General features: G+C 36.5%; 2 protein-coding genes and 1 long non-coding RNA gene across 3 annotated transcripts in view; 2 read left to right on the top strand and 1 right to left on the bottom strand.

The window, feature by feature from the left end:
- The window catches only part of LOC141484612 (uncharacterized), a 431,842-nt gene that overhangs the window by 388,688 nt on the left and 24,367 nt on the right, over nt 1-18,787 (top strand). The window lies entirely within an intron of this gene.
- Nucleotides 1-18,787, top strand: part of LOC111518104 (synaptic vesicle glycoprotein 2B) — a 45,157-nt gene that overhangs the window by 2,003 nt on the left and 24,367 nt on the right. The window contains 3 exon segments of the mRNA XM_074180111.1: nt 3,170-3,369; nt 3,528-3,690; nt 5,875-6,093. Of these exon segments, the coding sequence (XP_074036212.1) occupies nt 3,170-3,369; nt 3,528-3,690; nt 5,875-6,093 (582 nt within the window).
- On the bottom strand, nt 9,241-13,989 carry LOC111518105 (facilitated trehalose transporter Tret1). The gene is made up of 2 exons (XM_023174448.2): nt 13,780-13,989; nt 9,241-9,899 (listed from the first exon to the last, which is right to left on the bottom strand). Exons 1-2 carry the CDS (start codon nt 13,838-13,840, stop codon nt 9,241-9,243), a joined length of 720 nt encoding a protein of 239 aa, XP_023030216.2. The 5' UTR covers nt 13,841-13,989.

Genomic DNA, 18,787 nt, shown 5'->3' with positions numbered 1-18,787 from the left:
ATTGTTTTCCTTTTTTATTGTATATAATTCTCTCTTATTATCATCACCGCCTATTATAGTTATTATACATAAATCCGTTGAGCTGATCATTCAATATCCTACAGATAATGGTAGCAGCCCCCACACTCAACCTTGGGGTTCTCCTCTTAGTCCCGCTATTTCTCAATTTGTAATTTTTGTTCTCAGGACATAATCGCTCAATGGACCAATCGGAAATTAGGCCCTCACATTGATTTTGGAATAAACAATGTGTGAGGAGTCAACATGTTTGGTGCCCCCCTTGGATACCCCCCAAAATCGCTCGACAAACAACCGACGTATGTTGCTTCAGTTGCCCTCGTTCTGCATGTCAAGTATGATTTTTTTTCTCGTATCTATTTATCAGTATACGGTGTGTTCATTTGAGAAGGTTGTGCATTCATGTTGTAAACGTCACAAAATGATTTAGACTAAGAATTTGATGCCCAATCTGTGATACGTTCAGTTACTATAACTCTGATAGATCCACGAATCACAAAAAAAATCTTGGTCAGAAATGATAAATTATAGAGAAAAATATTGATACGACTATGTCTCTTAATGAAAGATCTATTTTTGAATCAACAGAAACACTTTGACCTTATATACTTACTTTCTAATGTTTGCATGAGTATAACCCTTGTAGTTTCTAAATATCAAGCGCTATGATCCTTAACAGTGCCTGCAAATCAGTAGAGCATGATGTTTCCATTATAAGGACATTATTTCTGTGGTAGATTCGAATACTTAGTTGGTGCTCCGTGTTTTTTGCATGTGGTGACTAATAATAACTTTTTTAACACGCGATCATGTGTTAAGATTATAAATATTTTATACGAATCACACATGCAGTGTGATAATTTAAAAACTTTGGTTGTGTACTCGAACAAAAATATTTCCACCGTGCGTTCTTATTTCTACCATTTTCATTAATATCATTCATATCTCAAATAGTGTTCTTGTCGACCTACAGTTTGGAATTTAGTAAAAACTCGAAGAAGTTTTTAATTTTTTCTAACATCTCTTATCGTTGTAATGTCATGATATAATCCTGAAACCATTAAAAACCCTTCACAACCTGAACCCTAAACTTTTACCTTAGTTGAAAAGGTTTCCGAGGATTTAGTTGTATTGATATATTACATTTTTCAAACTCTAAAATATATAAAGCATACACCTTCGAAACACTAACCTTGAACTGCAACCATCAAATAGTTCAAAAGGTTCAAGATAGTTCAGTTGAATTGATTTGTGAGTCGACAAGTTCAAACGCAACTCGAAACCATTTAAAACCTGAACCTTAAACTGAAACCTTCGAATGGTTAAATAAGGTTTCAGATGGTTGAGTTGTATCGAATTATTATATTTCTCACCTTGAACTTAAAAACGAATAAAGCATATACCTTAAAAATCTGAACCTTAAACTGAAACTCTCAAATAGTTCAAAAGGTTCAAGATAGTTCAGTTGTATTGATTTGTGAGTCTATAAGCTCAAACGCTAATATAAAGCTTACATCCTGAAACTATTTAAAACCTGAACCTTGAACTGAAACCTTTGAATGGTTAAATAAGGTTCCAGAGGGTTGAGTTGTATTGAATTGATATATATATATATTTCACCCTGAACTCTAAAACGTATAAAGCATATACCTTAAAAATCTAAACCTTGAACTGAAACTTTTAAATAGTTCAAGAAGTTCAAGAGGGTTTAGTTATATTGAATTGCGACTCGACATGTTCAAACACTAATATAAAGCTTAAATTCTGAAACCATTGAAAACTATTTAAAACCTGAACCTTAAACCTTCAAAAAAGTTTCAAAGGTTTTAGAGGGTTGATTCAATACATTTTTCGAACTCTTGAATGTGTAAAAGATACATATTTTGAAACGTGAACATCAAACAGAAACCATCAAATAGTTCATACGGTTTAAGAGGGTTCAGTTATATTGCTTTCATACGTTTCTTTAAACTCTATAATATATAAAGCATATACATTTTATCAAAACTATGCTTGCACTACAGAAATCAATTGAAAGCAAAGCTTTTTGAAAGAATTAACAATGAAAAAATAAAGACCTTGAACTTTCAAAACGAAAAATAATTGGAATCCGTCGAATTCAAAACCCTAATGTAAAGCTTAAATTCTGAAATCTTTTAAAACCTGAACCTTAAATTGAAACCTTCCAATAGTTTAAAAGATTCAAACTGTATTGGTTTCTGAGTTGATAAGTTCAACAGCTGGAGTAATGAATTGAAATTAATTTCATATCGATTCAACTCAATCCATAGTTGGACAAAATACAAATTTTTAAATATGATTTATATTACTTTCGACGAAATGTCTGGCATAAAAACCTGTAGATTTAGGCCACACTGTAAAGATTATTTCTGTAAATTTACAATTAATAACAATGTTAATTTAAAACTGTGGATATACATGTGATTTTACATCATGCACTACTTGATTGTATTTTTCCTTTTCAGAATTACATATGAAATTATGAAAACTACATCACAAAAACATTGGAAATCATGTAAATTTACTCACGTTTATTTGAATAAAAAATTAATGTGACAATAAATTGAATGTGGATTGAAGAAAAAGCAAAGATGACGGCATGTCAAAAGGCATTAAGCAGTATCTTCATTAATGATAATCGGATCGTGACGTGCAGCATATCAAAATAAAGAAAAAGAATGTTGAAATTATCGACAAAGAACAAACAAACATAGCTGCATGTCAAAATGCATAATCGTTATTAATAGTTGATGTTTGTAAGAGTGAGACGACTATCATTGATAAAAATACTGCTTGATGCCTTTTTGGCATACCGCAATCTTTGTTTATTTCTCTTGTCGTCCTTGACGTCCCCGTTTTCTCACATATGCACGCACATATTTCTGTTCGTCTCACTATTACCCACATCACACCTACCCCGAGTTTGGTGTTCCACAAGGTTCCACTCGGAAGTCCTGAATTTTGCGAAATTGAGCTTAGATTTCTTATGCAGAAACCGGCCACTTCGGTTCTCGAACTCTCATAGCGCCTTTACTCATCGATGAAACACCATTCAACAAAAATAGCATTCATTGATTAAAATCAAACACTTTTTCAGCGTCGTTCTCCCCTATCGTAGACGTTGGAGCTGAATCTCAGAACAGGGGGCTCTGGTGTCGTTCCACGAAGATGCCTTATCCCAAACGACTGTTGGAAAAGCACAATTCATTCTGGCTTGTGTCTTGGGACTCGGGCTAGCAGCTGATTGCTCTGAGCTGACGATTTTGGGATTTATTTTACCTGCTGCTGAGTTGCAACTTTGTATCGGAGAAGAGAAGAAGAAATGGCTAGGTAAGAGAGTGAATCTTCTTTTTCTAAAAAAAAAAAAGCGGAAGTTGTTGAGATTAATATTCAATTAAGGTAACCAGAATAAAATTATATACAAAAATTATGAAACGGACAGCTTTTGTTAATTTTTGATTCATGGGTAATAAATATATAATTTTCAGGATCAATTACCCTTCTTGCTATGGCAGGAGGATCCTTGGCTTGGGGAATCCTAGGAGATCATCTAGGAAGAAGAAGAGCCTTAATTAGTGCTTTATCAGTAACAGCATTGTTTTCTACGGTCGCCTCAGTGATGCCAACGTATGGAACTTTCATGACGGCAAGGTAAACATTTCAATAATATTTCGGTTCATCTGCATGTCCTCCTTAGAACATTCTTATGCCTGGCCAAGGGATTATTTTCCCCAGATTTATTGCAATTATTGTTTGAGAAAGAAACATTGAAAAGTTAGCATGGCCATTTTGAATTGATAAAATTTTGAATCAATGATCTTGATGGTGATAATTCATTTTTTGTTGAAATGTTCTATTTTGCTGTGAAGATTTTCTGCTTAGATTCGTTTGGACTTTTTTCCGAGATATAATTCAGACTTGTCCAGGCGAACTATTTGCTTCAATTCTACCTTCTTCATTTTCACTATTCATAGTAGCGAATTCCGTTCAGCCCCGCGTTGGGCGCCGCACGGAAATAATTTAAATTTTCCTGTATCCCAACGTGAACGATCTTCATTATGTTCATGTTGATATAATGAAAATCATCGTGATATTTTTTCAAACTGTTTGTTATAAAGGTAACCATAAAATGTCGTTTAATGTTCTAACATAGAATTTCTCAACTCTTCTAATGGGGATAATTACGGAAAACTCATCCGGCAGAGTGCGCTGAGTGTTTGTCACATTGGTCATTAGCTGTCAAAGTTTCCACCGTTATTTATTGATTTATTTGAAAGTTTCTTATTTAAATTGGTTGCAATTCAATATGTATTCTACATGGCGTATCGCTCAGTTGAAGGAGGAGTTGCAGAGGAGAGGTGCAACCCTAAGAGGGAAGAAAGCTGATCTCGTGGAAAGGTTCATAATTTTGCATATTTGAACAACTCTCTCATTATAAAGACAGTTTTTTACATTCAATTTGCTCCCAAGAAATATATTAATGAGAAAAAAAGACATATTTTGTGTTTTTTTCACTAATAATCAATAAACATTATTCTAACCTCAAAAACATTCAAGTTTTAAGGTTCAATTTTGTTTTCAGATTAGAGGCTTATGATAGTAATGATAGACATTTCAATTTCGAGAATATCCCTCAAGAGAGACATGTATAATAAGGAACAGATTTTTTGTTCATTAGAAATTCATCATTGGAATATAATCTGAATAAAGTTGGTGTTTGTGTGGACTGGCTGATTAGGTGGCTTTCCTTATCAGGATTATCTTCCTCGGGGTGGAAAGTAACTTCTGAGGCAATTTCTTGTTGGAGGTCTAGATAATTTATATCTGAAAATCAAATGGAATATAGTGGTGGTTGAGCAGTCAATATAATGAATTTATTTATTGGATACTTACCATTGAGAGGAAGCTGGTTATCTTTATCTTTGAAAATTTCAGATGATTCACTACTAGCTGACTTCAAATCACGTTTAGCATTCCTTTTTTTCTAATCTCAACATCCGTGGATTGATAGAATTCGAAGTACAGGGAAATATGGAAGGTACAGCTGATTTTTCAAAAAAAATTTTTTGGAGTGAAAACCCTATAAAATTTTATAAAATTGATATCACATATAAGTAAGTAGAAAGAATGCTACTTACCAGTTGTTTTTGAAGTAGTCTCAAAATCAAGATCTTTGAAATGTTCACCACATAACCTAGAATGATCAGTACATTTGTAGTTTACTAGCCTCAAAGATTTTTTCCATTTTTCTTCTCATAACAGTTTCTTCAGGAAACTTATAAACTCCCATTTCTTTGCACCCGAAAGAAGCACAACGGCCCATTTCTCTGAATAAAAACTAAAAATCATAAATGTTCCCATATCTTTTGATGACAAACACTTAGCGCCCTCTATGTCAAACAAATTGACAGTTTGCTTCCCCATTGATTTTACAATCACATCTGAACCATGTAGTTTTAATTTGTTGAAGTTTACACTATCATTAATCAAATTCCCTTGGAGCAAACGAACAAACATATTAACATTCAGTTACTTTTGTATTAGATGTCTTGTAAATGAGTGTAAACAAGGAGAATCTTGTGAGTCAAGTTAGTATAAGGTAGGTTAAGTTAGTGCAATTAGAAATCTCATCGAATACATGGCATCCAAGTATCTAGTAATAGAAGGGTAGAAGGTTAAGTGGTTGAGCAGGACCTCAACTAGGTTATACGTTGTGGGCTACTGAACTTCGCCTTTTAGGTCAGTAATTATGTGTAAATGAATATAAAACACATTTGTTCCGTTTTCTATGCTGTTCTAATAAATACAGATTATTATTATCATTACTATTTTCAGATTTTGTTCAGGACTAGGCGTTTCTGGTGCATTCCCTCTCAGCTTCAGTTATCTAATGGAAATGTGCCACAGTAAAATTCGCCTTAGATATGTGGGATTGTTACACGCATTCTGGCCGTTGGGAGCTGCTTTCATTGTCTCCATTTCTTATATAACAATGCCTACTCAAGGAGCAGATATTGTTCAAGACAATCGGGAGCACTGGAGTGCTTGGCACAAGTAAGTATATGCATATTGGTTCTATTGTAGTTTGGCTCAAACTTGTTCCCAGAAAGACCCATGATGTCGTACCATTTGCCATGCCAACATGTCGCCTAACCTAACTTATTCAGAAGTATTGATCTACAAGCAGAAAGTTACACTTTCTTTTCAGAACTTATTGGTCCGGACTTTTTTTCCAGGCACTCTCCAGATTCTAAATGGTCTCAGTTATTATAAATGACCACCCAATTTATTTTTGATCGAGTCATGCGGAAGGCTAAATATATATAGGACAGGTCAAGGACCAACAATTATTAATACCTCCTGATTGTCACTATATTTCTTTTCAAACAACAAGTGAGGTGATGTTTCTGAAAGTTGGCATCATGGAAGTAATTTTTATTTAAATTGTTGGCACTGTTGGTAATCTCAAATGATGTTCTGTGGCTATACGATAGGTAATCGATACTCGTAATATATACTGATAATACATTAGGGAATAAAAATTTATTATGGTGTTTGTGTACTTCAACTAAACCTTAATTATTTAAATAATTGAAAATATCGAAAAATGTGGTAAATTTTCGTTATCTGGACACCCGGCGATTTTGAAAAAATTTTTGACTGTACTTACGTATTTTGATGCGTAGATTACGAATCCGAAAGAAAAAAGCGGCGCTCTCCCTTATTTAAAAAGTTACGGCCCTTCAAAGTTCAGAGAAGGGCAACTTTTCAGCCTTCTTTTTCACTAAATAAACTATTTAAAAACACAAGCACTTATTCACTAGGTCACCTTTACACCTTATTCCTCCTTCTTTAACACTTTTCACTTCAATAATCAATATTTTTCTTATAAAAAACTTATTTAAAAACGAATGCTTCTCCTGGTGACATTATTCTATTTTTAGGTTAGTTAGTAGTGACATTTCAGAAAAAAGCGGTTGGTATTTGCCGTCGCCTACTATTTCAAATTCGTAATACACCATCAAAAACCAATTTACGATCTAAAGAATAAAGGTAAAAAACATTTGAATTACTTCAGGAATATAAACTGCATCAGTCGTACCAACCATATCATTAACCTTAAAAACATAAAATACAGTGATATGTAACCAAAAAGCAGCTCCGTACATTTTTTAACATTTTTTATAAGAAAAATGTTGATTATTGAAGTGAAAAGTGTTAAAGAAGGAGGAGTAAGGTGTAAAGGTGACCTAGTGAATAAATGTTTGTGTTTTTAAATAGTTTATTTGGTGAAAAAGAAGGCTGAAAAGTTGCCCTTTTCTGAACTTTGAAGGGCCGTAACTTTTTAAATAAGGGAGAGCGCCGCTTTTTTCTTTCGGATTCGTAATCTACGCATCAAAATACGTAAGTACAGTCAAAAATTTTTTCAAAATCGCCGGGTGTCCAGATAACGAAAATTTACCAAATTTTGTTTTTTCTAAAAAATATTTAAGGAGAATATTCTGTTATACTGTTTTAAATCTGTTTTTCCGTTAATCAGCTGTCGCCCCCATACGAACGACAACTCTTAGAAGTTGAGAAACTTGTGTGAGCTAAGGACTAACGAGGTCTTACCTTTTAACGTGTGATTCCTAACTTCAGAAAATCTTTGAAAGGGGTGGGTGTCAGAAACATCAATCAGACTATAATACTATTCAACGTCTAAGTCGCTTGGTTAGGAAAAAAGTAATGAAAGGGGAAGATACGAAACTTCATTTTGAAATATTTTGGAAATGACTGATTTAATTGATATTACTATCGGCGACTAGGGTTCACTTTACCAAAAACCACTCGATCGAGGTGTAACGGAGATTGTTCATAAAGGTTTTTGGTTTTTAACTTTCTATATGAAAATAGGAATGTAGAAAGACACAAACTAGTCTATCCTAAAAACATACCCCTTCCAAGCCAATTTTTCATTTTGAACTATTATACAATCTTTATTTCACACATCTTCAATAGTCGTATCAAATTTCACTGTTTATTTTTTCATATTTACTTAAAATATCATCCAAACTTCCAGCCTGTCAAGTAGAGACGTCATAATATGGACTGATCATTGAACAGAGAACATTCACTTCGACAACCAAATAAAGATGAAGAGATTCACGTCTTGGCAATTACGTCACTGATACACTGAATGTCAGAACCGTCGTGCCGTTTTACGTGTTGCATATCTCCATTGTAAACATTCAGGGATTTGATTTGTCACATGAGGCTATGGCGCAGTAGCCAAGACGAGTGAATCGCAGGTGGAATATATGTAGAAGTTAGGTCACGGCCAGTCCATATTATCATGTCCATGTTGTCAAGTAAAAGGTTTCTTTCAAACAATGGAAATCTAATTACTCAACATTCAACCTCTGACTGATGATCTGTTAGGAATTCGTAGTGACTTAAGAAATTCAATTTTGCTGTTTTTAACTTTTACTTAGGTATGTTATATTTTACATATATACACGCACATAAATCAAAATATGTCACAGCACTTTATGCCTTAAACTGATTAGTCTGTTCCTGCTCACCCTTCAAAAACATTTGAATCTCATCCAAACTCTTCCCTCTAGTTTCTGGTACATACTTCACGATGAAAAACAAATTAACCGCACAGAAACCTGTGAAGCAGAAGAAAGACACCCACATGGTCCCGAATCCGTCATTCATCAACTGGAACATCTTGGTCGATATAGCTCCAGTGGACACCATTAAAATTTCTGCCAAACAGAGCGCATTAGCCTTGACATTCGTAGGAAAGAGCTCGCTCAAATAGCACATGTGGGCGTAGGAAATGCCGATACTATGCAAAACGGTGTAAAAGACCAAAGTAGTTAATGGAAGCCAGTTCAGGTACGGAAGGGCGTCCCGGTGGTAGTCCTTCAGGTAGAAATACAGTCCCATGACACAGAGGGCGACACCACACCCAGCAAGGGAAATTATTGCCAGAAACCTCTTGCCAAAGCGGTCGATGATGAAATAGGTCGTGAACATCACTACGAGTAGTTACAGCACAGCAGGCGATGGTGGAAGCTATTGGGCTCAAACTGCTTTCGGATTCCTCAAATACCATCTAGTGTAGGACGAAAAAGGAGCTTTGGCAGTTGCTCTCACAGCCAGGGATAAAATAACGTTTCCAGTGGCCTTTCTATTGCTAGGCACCGTGAACTAGGTGAACTGAGGGAATCTCTTCTTGAAGTCGCACTGAATCTTTGAGCATCTGAGTTCCTTGGCGACATTTGAGTCACCTCTGAAGATCCTCAGTGACCTCTCCGCTTTCTGGTACTCCTTTACCTTGATGTAAAAATGAGGAGACTCGGGCATGAAAATAAAACCTATGAAGTGCACAGCTGGAATACACGCACCCACGATGCTGCACGTCCAAATGCTGAAGAACGATCCGAGAGTGTTTATCAGCAAAGCACCGCAGAGGAAAAACAGGCAAACCAGCGACGAAAGAAATCCCCTTTTGTCTGGAGAAGCGATCTCGCCGACGTACATAGGCATCGCTGTGAGACACGCCCCGTCCGTCACTCCTATTGTCATTCTCAATGCAAACAGGTACCAAACGTCGGTGGCGTAACCGATGCCGATTTGGCAGATGAATACTACCGGCGCCATGATCAGGATGGTGTACTTTCTTCCTATTCTGTCAGTTAGGTTAGCACCTATGAGAGCCCCGAATATGCAGCCGATTAGAGGAGCTATGGCGCACCATGCGGCTTCATCGCTGTTCATGGGGATAATGGACGATTCGGAGAGTAGATAAGGGAGAAACGGTGACATCCATGTTGAGTTCATGCCATAACTTGCTATTGAGAGGGCACCTGAAAATTCAATAAAAAAGATACGAGTATTACTGGAGTTTTGTCCCAACACCAAACCGTTATTTTAACACCTCGATCACCAAGTGATCATCTTCAAGAGGTAGATTTGATCTTCGTCTTGAAGATTTGATCTTCCTCTTGACGATTTGATCTTCCTCTTGAAGATGATGACTTGGTGATCGAAACACGTGTCGAGGTGTTGAAATAACGATTTAGTGTTGGCGAAAAACTCCAGTAATATTCATTACTATACCAAAGGATCCAAATAGTGCATCACAAAAAAAATACAGTTTGGTCAAAGCGAATTATTATGGACTAGATGAGTAAGAGCATTGGTAGTACCACCCCGATGTTTATTAGGTAGAAAAATGTCAGGTTTGTATCCAATTTACATAATATGATGGAGAAAAGAAACTTCAGAGAGATTCGTTAGATCGTTTCAAGACAAAAAGTTCCTATGAGCAAACGTCGTTTCTGAGACACAGGGCATTGAAGTTTGAAAAAACTGTATATTTTTAAAACATTATAAATATCCTTATACTGATTCGGTTGAAATTTTCTACAGTTAGCCCTAACTAGATTGAAATTATTAGGTCAAGCAGAGTCTTAGTGGGTACCACAACCAATAATATTAGGAAGTACGCCACTGACTTATTGTAGTTTTAATTTTTTTAGATTGATCGACTAAAAATACAATTTTTTCACCACTTTGCATACCATGAACACCTGCTTTTGGAGATCAGCTGATAGTGATAGTGTTGTGATATCAGTTATTCTATCATGACTAATTTTACTGACGCTGAAATGGCTGACATGCACTTTATTTATGGATTAACAAATTGAAATGTGGAGGAAGCATAGATAATTTACCAGGACAGATATTTAAACAGAGTGAGTATATGTGCTAAAACATTTAGTACGCTACATGCAAGTTCATGTGAAGCTGTGAGTTTTAATAAAAATGCAAGTGGTGGAAGACCAGAAACTGTAACAACGCCTGAAATAGAAGATGCTATACTAGATGCGATAGAAGAAGATCCTTCAAATAGTACCAGGAAGATTGCACTGCAGCTAGAAGTCAGCCCAAAAACAGTATGGACAGTTCTAAAAAGAAACTTCCATACCCATATCACATACAGCGGTGGTGGAAGACCAGAAACTGCAACAATGCCTGAACTAGAAGAAGCTATACTAGATGCGATAGAAGAAGATCCTTCAAATAGTACCAGGAAGATTGGACTGCAGATGGAAGGCAGCCCAAAAACCACATGGACAGTTCTAAAAAGAAACCTTCTATACCCATACCACATACAGCGGTTCTAAACTCTACTGCCTCAGGATTTTCACCCAAGATGAATGTTTTGCAGGTAGTTGATTCATAGGATGGCACATGTGCTGAAACATTCAGTACGCTTCATGCAAGATTATGTGAAGCTGTGAGTTTTAATAAAAATGCAGGTGGGGAAAGACCCGAAACTGTAACGACGCCTAAACTAGAAGAAGCTGTACTAGATGCGATAGAAGAAGATCCTTCAAATAGTACCAGGAAGATTGCATTGCATATGGAAGGCAGCCCAAAAACCACATGGACAGTTCTAAAAAGAAACCTTCTATACCCATACTACCACAGCGGTTTCTCTACTGCCTCAGGATTTTCACCCAAGATGAATGTTTTGCAGGTAGTTGATTCATAGGATGGCACATGTGCTGAAACATTCAGTACGCTTCATGCAAGATTATGTGAAGCTGGTAGTTTCAATGAAAATGCAGGTAGTGGAAGAGCAGTAACTGTAACGACGCCTGAACTAGAAGAAGCTGTACTAGATGCGATAGAAGAAGATCCTTCAAATAGTACCAGGAAGATTGCATTGCATATGGAAGGCAGCCCAAAAACCACATGGACAGTTCTAAAAAGAAACCTTCTATACCCATACCACTTACAGCGGTTCTAAACTCTACTGCCTCAGGATTTTCACCCAAGATGAATGTTTTGCAGGTAGTTGATTCATAGGATGGCACATGTGCTGAAACATTCAGTACGCTTCATGCAAGATTATGTGAAGCTGGTAGTTTTAATGAAAATGCAGGTGGTGGAAGAGCAGTAACTGTAACGACGCCTGAACTAGAAGAAGCTGTACTAGATGCGATAGAAGAAGATCCTTCAAATAGTACCAGGAAGATTGCATTGCATATGGAAGGCAGCCCAAAAACCACATGGACAGTTCTAAAAAGAAACCTTCTATACCCATACCACTTACAGCGGTTCTAAACTCTACTGCCTCAGGATTTTCACCCAAGATGAATGTTTTGCAGGTAGTTGATTCATAGGATGGCACATGTGCTGAAACATTCAGTACGCTTCATGCAAGATTATGTGAAGCTGGTAGTTTTAATGAAAATGCAGGTGGTGGAAGAGCAGTAACTGTAACGACGCCTGAACTAGAAGAAGCTGTACTAGATGCGATAGAAGAAGATCCTTCAAATAGTACCAGGAAGATTGCATTGCATATGGAAGGCAGCCCAAAAACCACATGGACAGTTCTAAAAAGAAACCTTCTATACCCATACCACTTACAGCGGTTCTAAACTCTACTGCCTCAGGATTTTCACCCAAGATGAATGTTTTGCAGGTAGTTGATTCATAGGATGGCACATGTGCTGAAACATTCAGTACGCTTCATGCAAGATTATGTGAAGCTGGTAGTTTTAATGAAAATGCAGGTGGTGGAAGAGCAGTAACTGTAACGACGCCTGAACTAGAAAAAGCTATAGGTACTTGATGCGATAGAAGAAGATCCTTCAAATAGTATCAGGAAGATTGCACTGCAGATAGAAGGAAGCCCAAAAACCGCATGGACTGTTCTAAAAAGAAACCTTTCATGCTAATATCACACAAAATGGTGTTACTGCAAGCAAATATTTTAAGTTAATAGCATTCTTAAAGCGGAAAAATGAAAGTTATAGGCCTAAAAAACTCTTACGATTGAACAAGTCCAGAGGTTTATAAATGAGGCGCCAGATAAAAAATATTTGATGATGAAAGTTGCTACTATTTCCGGAACATATGGAGCCTGCCGGCGAGAAGAGCTGTGCCATTTATCAATAGTAGATATTATGATGTTCAAATTCCGAATACAAAAATGAAAATAGGTCGTTCGTTTTGCATTGTTGTAAAAAATCTTGACTATTTTAATAAATACGTGTCATTACGCCTTTCTGTTATCAATCATCAACGTTTTTTTTTAAATACTCAAATTATAAATGCAGTGCCAACCCAGTTGGTATAAACACGTTTGGAAAAATGCCCTCTACCATTGCTGAGTTTCTGAACCTCCCGGAATCAAAGGAATATACAGGTCACTGTTTCAGAAGGTCTTCTGCTTCTTTTCTAGCAGAATCAGGAGCAAATATAGCGGATATTAAGAAGCACGGAGAGTGGAAGTCTGCAACAGTAGCTGAGGGTTACATCAATCAATCTTTTTCTTATGAAAAGGTTATTGCTGAAAGAATTGAATTTCAACCATTAAAAATGTCACTTTTAATGACAATTGTACAAAACATACTTTTTCATTCTTTCGGAAAAAGTTCTTCCAATTCGTCCTATATGAAATTTTGAACAAGAACCCCAAAACAAATTTTATAATCACGATCTATCCGACACTGTAGTTTTATCTACTTCGTTTTTATTGAATTTACTCAAATTGTTATTTGTTCTGTAGGCTACGTCCAATTATTTGTTTTTCAAATTGAAAAAAAACAGTGATATTATTTGAATACGTTATAGTGGATTTTCATCAAGTATTGGTCAATTCCATTATACTTTTCGATGTAGTGAAAAAATAGTAAACAAATAATCAAGTAACAAAAACAGAATACTCACCAGAAATAGCAGCAACATATTGAACGACATTTCCCCTACAAAACCAACTTTGAAACATCATTTTCAACTAGGTTTGTGAAAGAGGCAAATCATTCGATGTCCACAGTCAAGTAATTCATAATGCTGTTGATTCAGTTCGAGCGAGGACTAAAAGTGACAATAAAAAAGGTTCTCAGTTGCTATTTGTTTTAATTCAAATCTGGAATTGCTCGGAACAATGAAATATTCCAAATGCAAAATACATATTGATATTCTCAGGTTGTTTTAGTGTATACATATCAGTTGGAACGGATCAAAAGTTCTGACGAAAATGAGACAGAACATTTATTATGTGCTAAGTGTTTCGGAAATATGGAAACATGAACGTTATTTGTTGCCTGTAAATCAAACAGGCTTAGTTTACGTATTGAGTAAAGTGTATTGAAAATTATTGAACTGTTTTTAGATATTGTCACTTTCTCTAGCCTGTGAAAAATAAAATTGTAATGCTCTAGAGAGTTGTAAAAAGAACTAACATTTCAGTTCACCTCGATAAGTTACTATGTGAATTCAAAGTATTTTTCACAAGGAAAAGTCTATTCATCGTTCAATCTAATAATTTTGCCTTTCAAAAAAGAGCCACCATCTTTAGCAGTTTTTTCTCAGGTTAGGTTTATTTTTGAACGTCCTCGACAGATGTCATGTGAAATATATCAATGTTCAAATCCTTTATTTATTTTTACTACAATATCTGCTATTCTACTATAAAGAACATACATCGTAAACACAAAGAAAGCATAGAACATAGCTAAGCGATGAATGCTTATATCGAGTGTTCTATTTGGGTATCTCAATTTAATTTTTATACAGTGCAAGTTTTGAGAAATAATAATGATAATATTTGAGTGGAATAATTTGAAATCCATCATAAGAATTATTTTATATTAGTTGGGTTGGTTAGGATAATGGGAAGGATAAAATGAGAAAGAATAAGTAATAAGTAATAGAGGCGGAAAATATAATTTAGTGTATTGTTTTTGAGAATAAAACTCAGAAAGCCTTTGGCTTCCACTGAGCAACATCAAGTTGAAATTGAACTGTCAAAAAGGTTTCCTCAATAGAAATACTTGAGAATTGTCTCTGATCTGGTCAAGGTGATGAAGCTGCTCAGGAAGGGCGCTGCCAATCCTCAGCAATGCGGCTCAGAAAGCCTTTGGCTTTCACTGAGCAACATCAAGTTGAAATTGAACTGCCAAAAAAGTTTCTTCAATAGAAATACTTGAGAATTGTCTCTGATCTGGTCAAGGTGATGAAGCTGCTGAAGAAGGCCGCTGTTAATCCTCAGCAATGCGGCTCAGAAAGCCCTTGGTTGCCACTGAGCAACATCAAGTTGACATTGAACTGTCAAAAAAGTTTCCTCAATAGAAAGACTTGAGAATTGTCTCTGATCTGGTCAAGGTGATGAACCTGCTGAGGAAGGGCGCTGCCAATCCTCAGCAATGCGGCTCAGAAAGCCCTTGGTTGCCACTGAGCAACATCAAGTTGACATTGAACTGTCAAAAAGGTTGCCTCAATAGAAAGACTTGAGAATTGTCTCTAATCTGGTCAAGTTGATGAAGCTGCTTAGGAAGGCCGCTGCCAATCCTCAGCAGAGCGGCTCAGAAAGCCTTTGGCTGTCACTGAGTAACATCAAGTTGACATTGAACTGTCAAAAAAGTTTCCTCAATAGAAAGACTTGAGAATTGTCTCTGATCTGGTCAAGGTGATGAAGCTGCTGAGGAAGGCCGCTGTCAATCCTCAACAGAGCGGCTCAGAAAGCCTTTGGCTTTCACTGAGCAACATTAAGTTGAAATTGAACCGCCAAAAAAGTTTCTTCAATAGAAATACTTGAGAATTGTCTCTGATCTGGTCAAGGTGATGAAGCTGCTCAGGAAGGGCGCTGCCAATCCTCAGCAATGCGGCTCAGAAAGCCTTCGGTTGCCACTGAGCAACATCAAGTTGAAATTGAACTGTCAAAAAGGTTTCCTCAGGAGAAAGACTTGAGAATTGTCTCTGATCTGGCCAAGGTGATGAAGCTGCTGAGGAAGGGCGCTGCCAATCCTCAGCAATACGGCCTTTGGATGTCACTGAGCAACATCAAGTTGAAATTGAACTGTCAGAAAAGTTTCCTCAATAGAAAGACTTGAGAATTTTCTCTGATCTGGTCAACGTGATGAAGTTGCTGATAGAGAACGCTGCCAATCGGAATGTCAATCGGATCTGAAAGTCATTCGTTGACACTGATTAACATCCAAGTTGGTGAACTGTCAAAGAAAAATCCTCAATATAAAGACTCAACAATTGTCTCTGATCTGGTCAAGGTGATGTAGCTGCTGAGAAAGGGCACTGCCAAACGGATAGCCAAGAGGACTTGAAAGCCTTAGGCTTTCACTTAGCAACATCCAAACTGATATTGAACTACCAAAGAAGTCTCACCAATAGAAAAACTGAACAACTGTCTCTGATAAGTTCAAGGGCGATGCAGGATTCGGACCAGAACCTACCATTGGCATCGCTTTAGGCTTTGCCAAACAAACGCAGAAACAATTTCAGACTTCTGGTAAAATCTAACAGGATTGGCACATTAAAAGACTTTAAAGTACATCCTTCGATGAATATCTTCAAACAACTGTCTATAACAGGGGTCTCCAAACTTTGCGTGACCTAAGCAAACTTACGCTGTTTTTGCATTTCAATTATTATTGTGTATTGTGATACTTAACGACATCTAGTGGCGAGTAGTAGTACTATGTACTATCTTTTTCAGCTACCCGCTAGGTGGCATTAGGCGTAATTAAATATTTGGAATTACCGCGTTGGTTCGAGAAAGTTCTGGGTCCAGCTAGTGTATTCCGATCATCTCGAGATGGCAGTAATAATTGCATATAAAAAGGCTAGCGGCGCAACTGCGAGTTAGTCTGCGTAGGAAAGGCGAAGGAAGCGAAACTGTCTATTGTGAAATAAAGTAACACCCGTCAATAAAAGTATTTTGATTTGACTTATTGTTTTTATGTGTGATTTGTTAGTATGGAAAAGAAGCGAAAAATCGACAGTGAATGCATAACGTTCCAAGAAAAATGGAACTTTCAGTATTTTGTGATTGAGTTCAGTAATAAGGCGCTATGTTTAATTTCTAATGAAACCATAGCTGTTCTCAAAGACTATAACATTAAACGACACTATGAATCGAAACATCTTCAAAGTTACTCCAAGTATACAGGATGTTTGCGGAAGGAAAAATTTGAAGCTTTGAAACGCGGACTCAAATCGCAGCAATCTTTGTTTACCAAAGCGAATACTGAAAAAGAGTCTGCAACTCGCGCCAGCTCTCGTGTGGCTCTTGAAATCGGAAAACGTGGCAAACCATTCACCGATGGAGGAATGATAAAAGAATGCTTGATTGCAGTAGCCGAAGAAATATGTACCGAAAAGGTAAATTTATTTAAAAGTGTCAGTTTGTCAGCAAACACCGTGGCTCGGAGGGTGCAAGACATCGCAGAAAATATATCATCTCAACTGTCTGACAGAAATGGACATCATGGGTGGTTTTCTCTAGCATTGGATGAGTCAACGGATGTGTCAGATACTGCCCAGGTGTTGATTTTTATTCGCGGAGTAGATAAAAGCTATGAAGTGTATGAAGAACTTCTTGATATTGATAGTATTTGAGTATTTAAGGGAGTTGAAAATGCCATTAATTAAAAGAACCTTTGATGGAGAATTTTGAAATCTATAACAACTGATGGAGGCAAAAATATGTATGGTAGAAATAAAGGAGTGGTTGCACTTGTGTCAAAGGCTGTAGAAAATGATGGTGGTTCAAAACCATTAGTCTTACATTGTATCATTCATCAACAGTCCTTGTGCGGAAAATGTTTGGATATGTCTGAAGTTCTAAAATCAGCTTCTTTATTCACCAATATCAAATCCTTCAGGCAGAAAATAATACTATTTCAATCGCAATTACGTAAAAAATGTTTCACACATTTTGAAACATGTGAAATATTCAGCCACACTACAGAGACTGAATTTCCCGTCAATTTTGCAATCGAAACTTTGAGTGCTTTGAAGATAAATTTTGATACTCGTTTTTCAGATTTTGATGTCATTGCGAATGAAATTGAACTTTTTCAAAAATCCTTTTGATTCTGACATTGAAACCCTGGCTTCGGAAGTCCAAATGGAAATTATTGATTTACGGTGCAGTGATATGCTTGAGAACAAATATCAACATTCATCTTTGTTGGAATTTTATAAGTCTTCCACTGGAACAATTTGATAATTTGCATAAATTTGCTCGTGGGTTGTTTTCTGTTTTTGGTATATCTTGTGTGAGAAAACGTTTTCCAAGATGAAGTACACAAGAAATGTTTACAGATCTCAATTAACCGATGAGCATTTTAAATCTCTTTTGATAATTGGTACAAATAAAATTGATCCACAACTACAAAGTATTGTCGGTGGAAAATCACAATAACATAAATCTCATTAGTGTTTTCGTTTTACTGTGATTCATTTCAATTATTTGTTAGTTATTAATATGCTTAAACTTAGATGCTCAAGTTAAGTTATCTTTGTCATCATTTCTGTCGTTAAGTTTTACCTTGCAAGTAAATAAAATCGAGTAATTATTATTCTGTGTTTTCTTCTTCAACTCATCACAGCAATGGTAACAACAATTAGGTAATCATTGGCTGTCGCGGGCCAGATTGATGACAGTAAATCATTGGCTGTCGCGGGCCGGATTGATGACACTGGCGGGCCGGATTAGGCCCGTGGGCCGTAGTTTGGAGACCCCTGGTCTATAATATGGATGGCCTACGTTATTCAAGAGGCCTATACTCACATATCGTTGTTGTCTTGATCATAATAGACTTGAACTGTCGAAAGATCCAGTGTGAGTCTCTGTTTCGAAGATGATGAAACAGCAGAGCTCATCAACTCCTACGTACTATCCTCCTCTACGGACTGGATTGTGATCAATAAAAAG

The sequence above is a fragment of the Leptinotarsa decemlineata genome, unplaced genomic scaffold, assembly GCF_025532065.1.
Source record: "Leptinotarsa decemlineata unplaced genomic scaffold, Ldec_3_MD MMD2_tig00026282_RagTag_RagTag, whole genome shotgun sequence".
In the NCBI taxonomy this organism is placed as follows: Eukaryota; Metazoa; Arthropoda; class Insecta; order Coleoptera; family Chrysomelidae; genus Leptinotarsa; species Leptinotarsa decemlineata.
The sequence above is the reverse complement of the archived record's forward strand: the minus strand, read 5'-3'. Positions and strand labels throughout refer to the sequence as shown.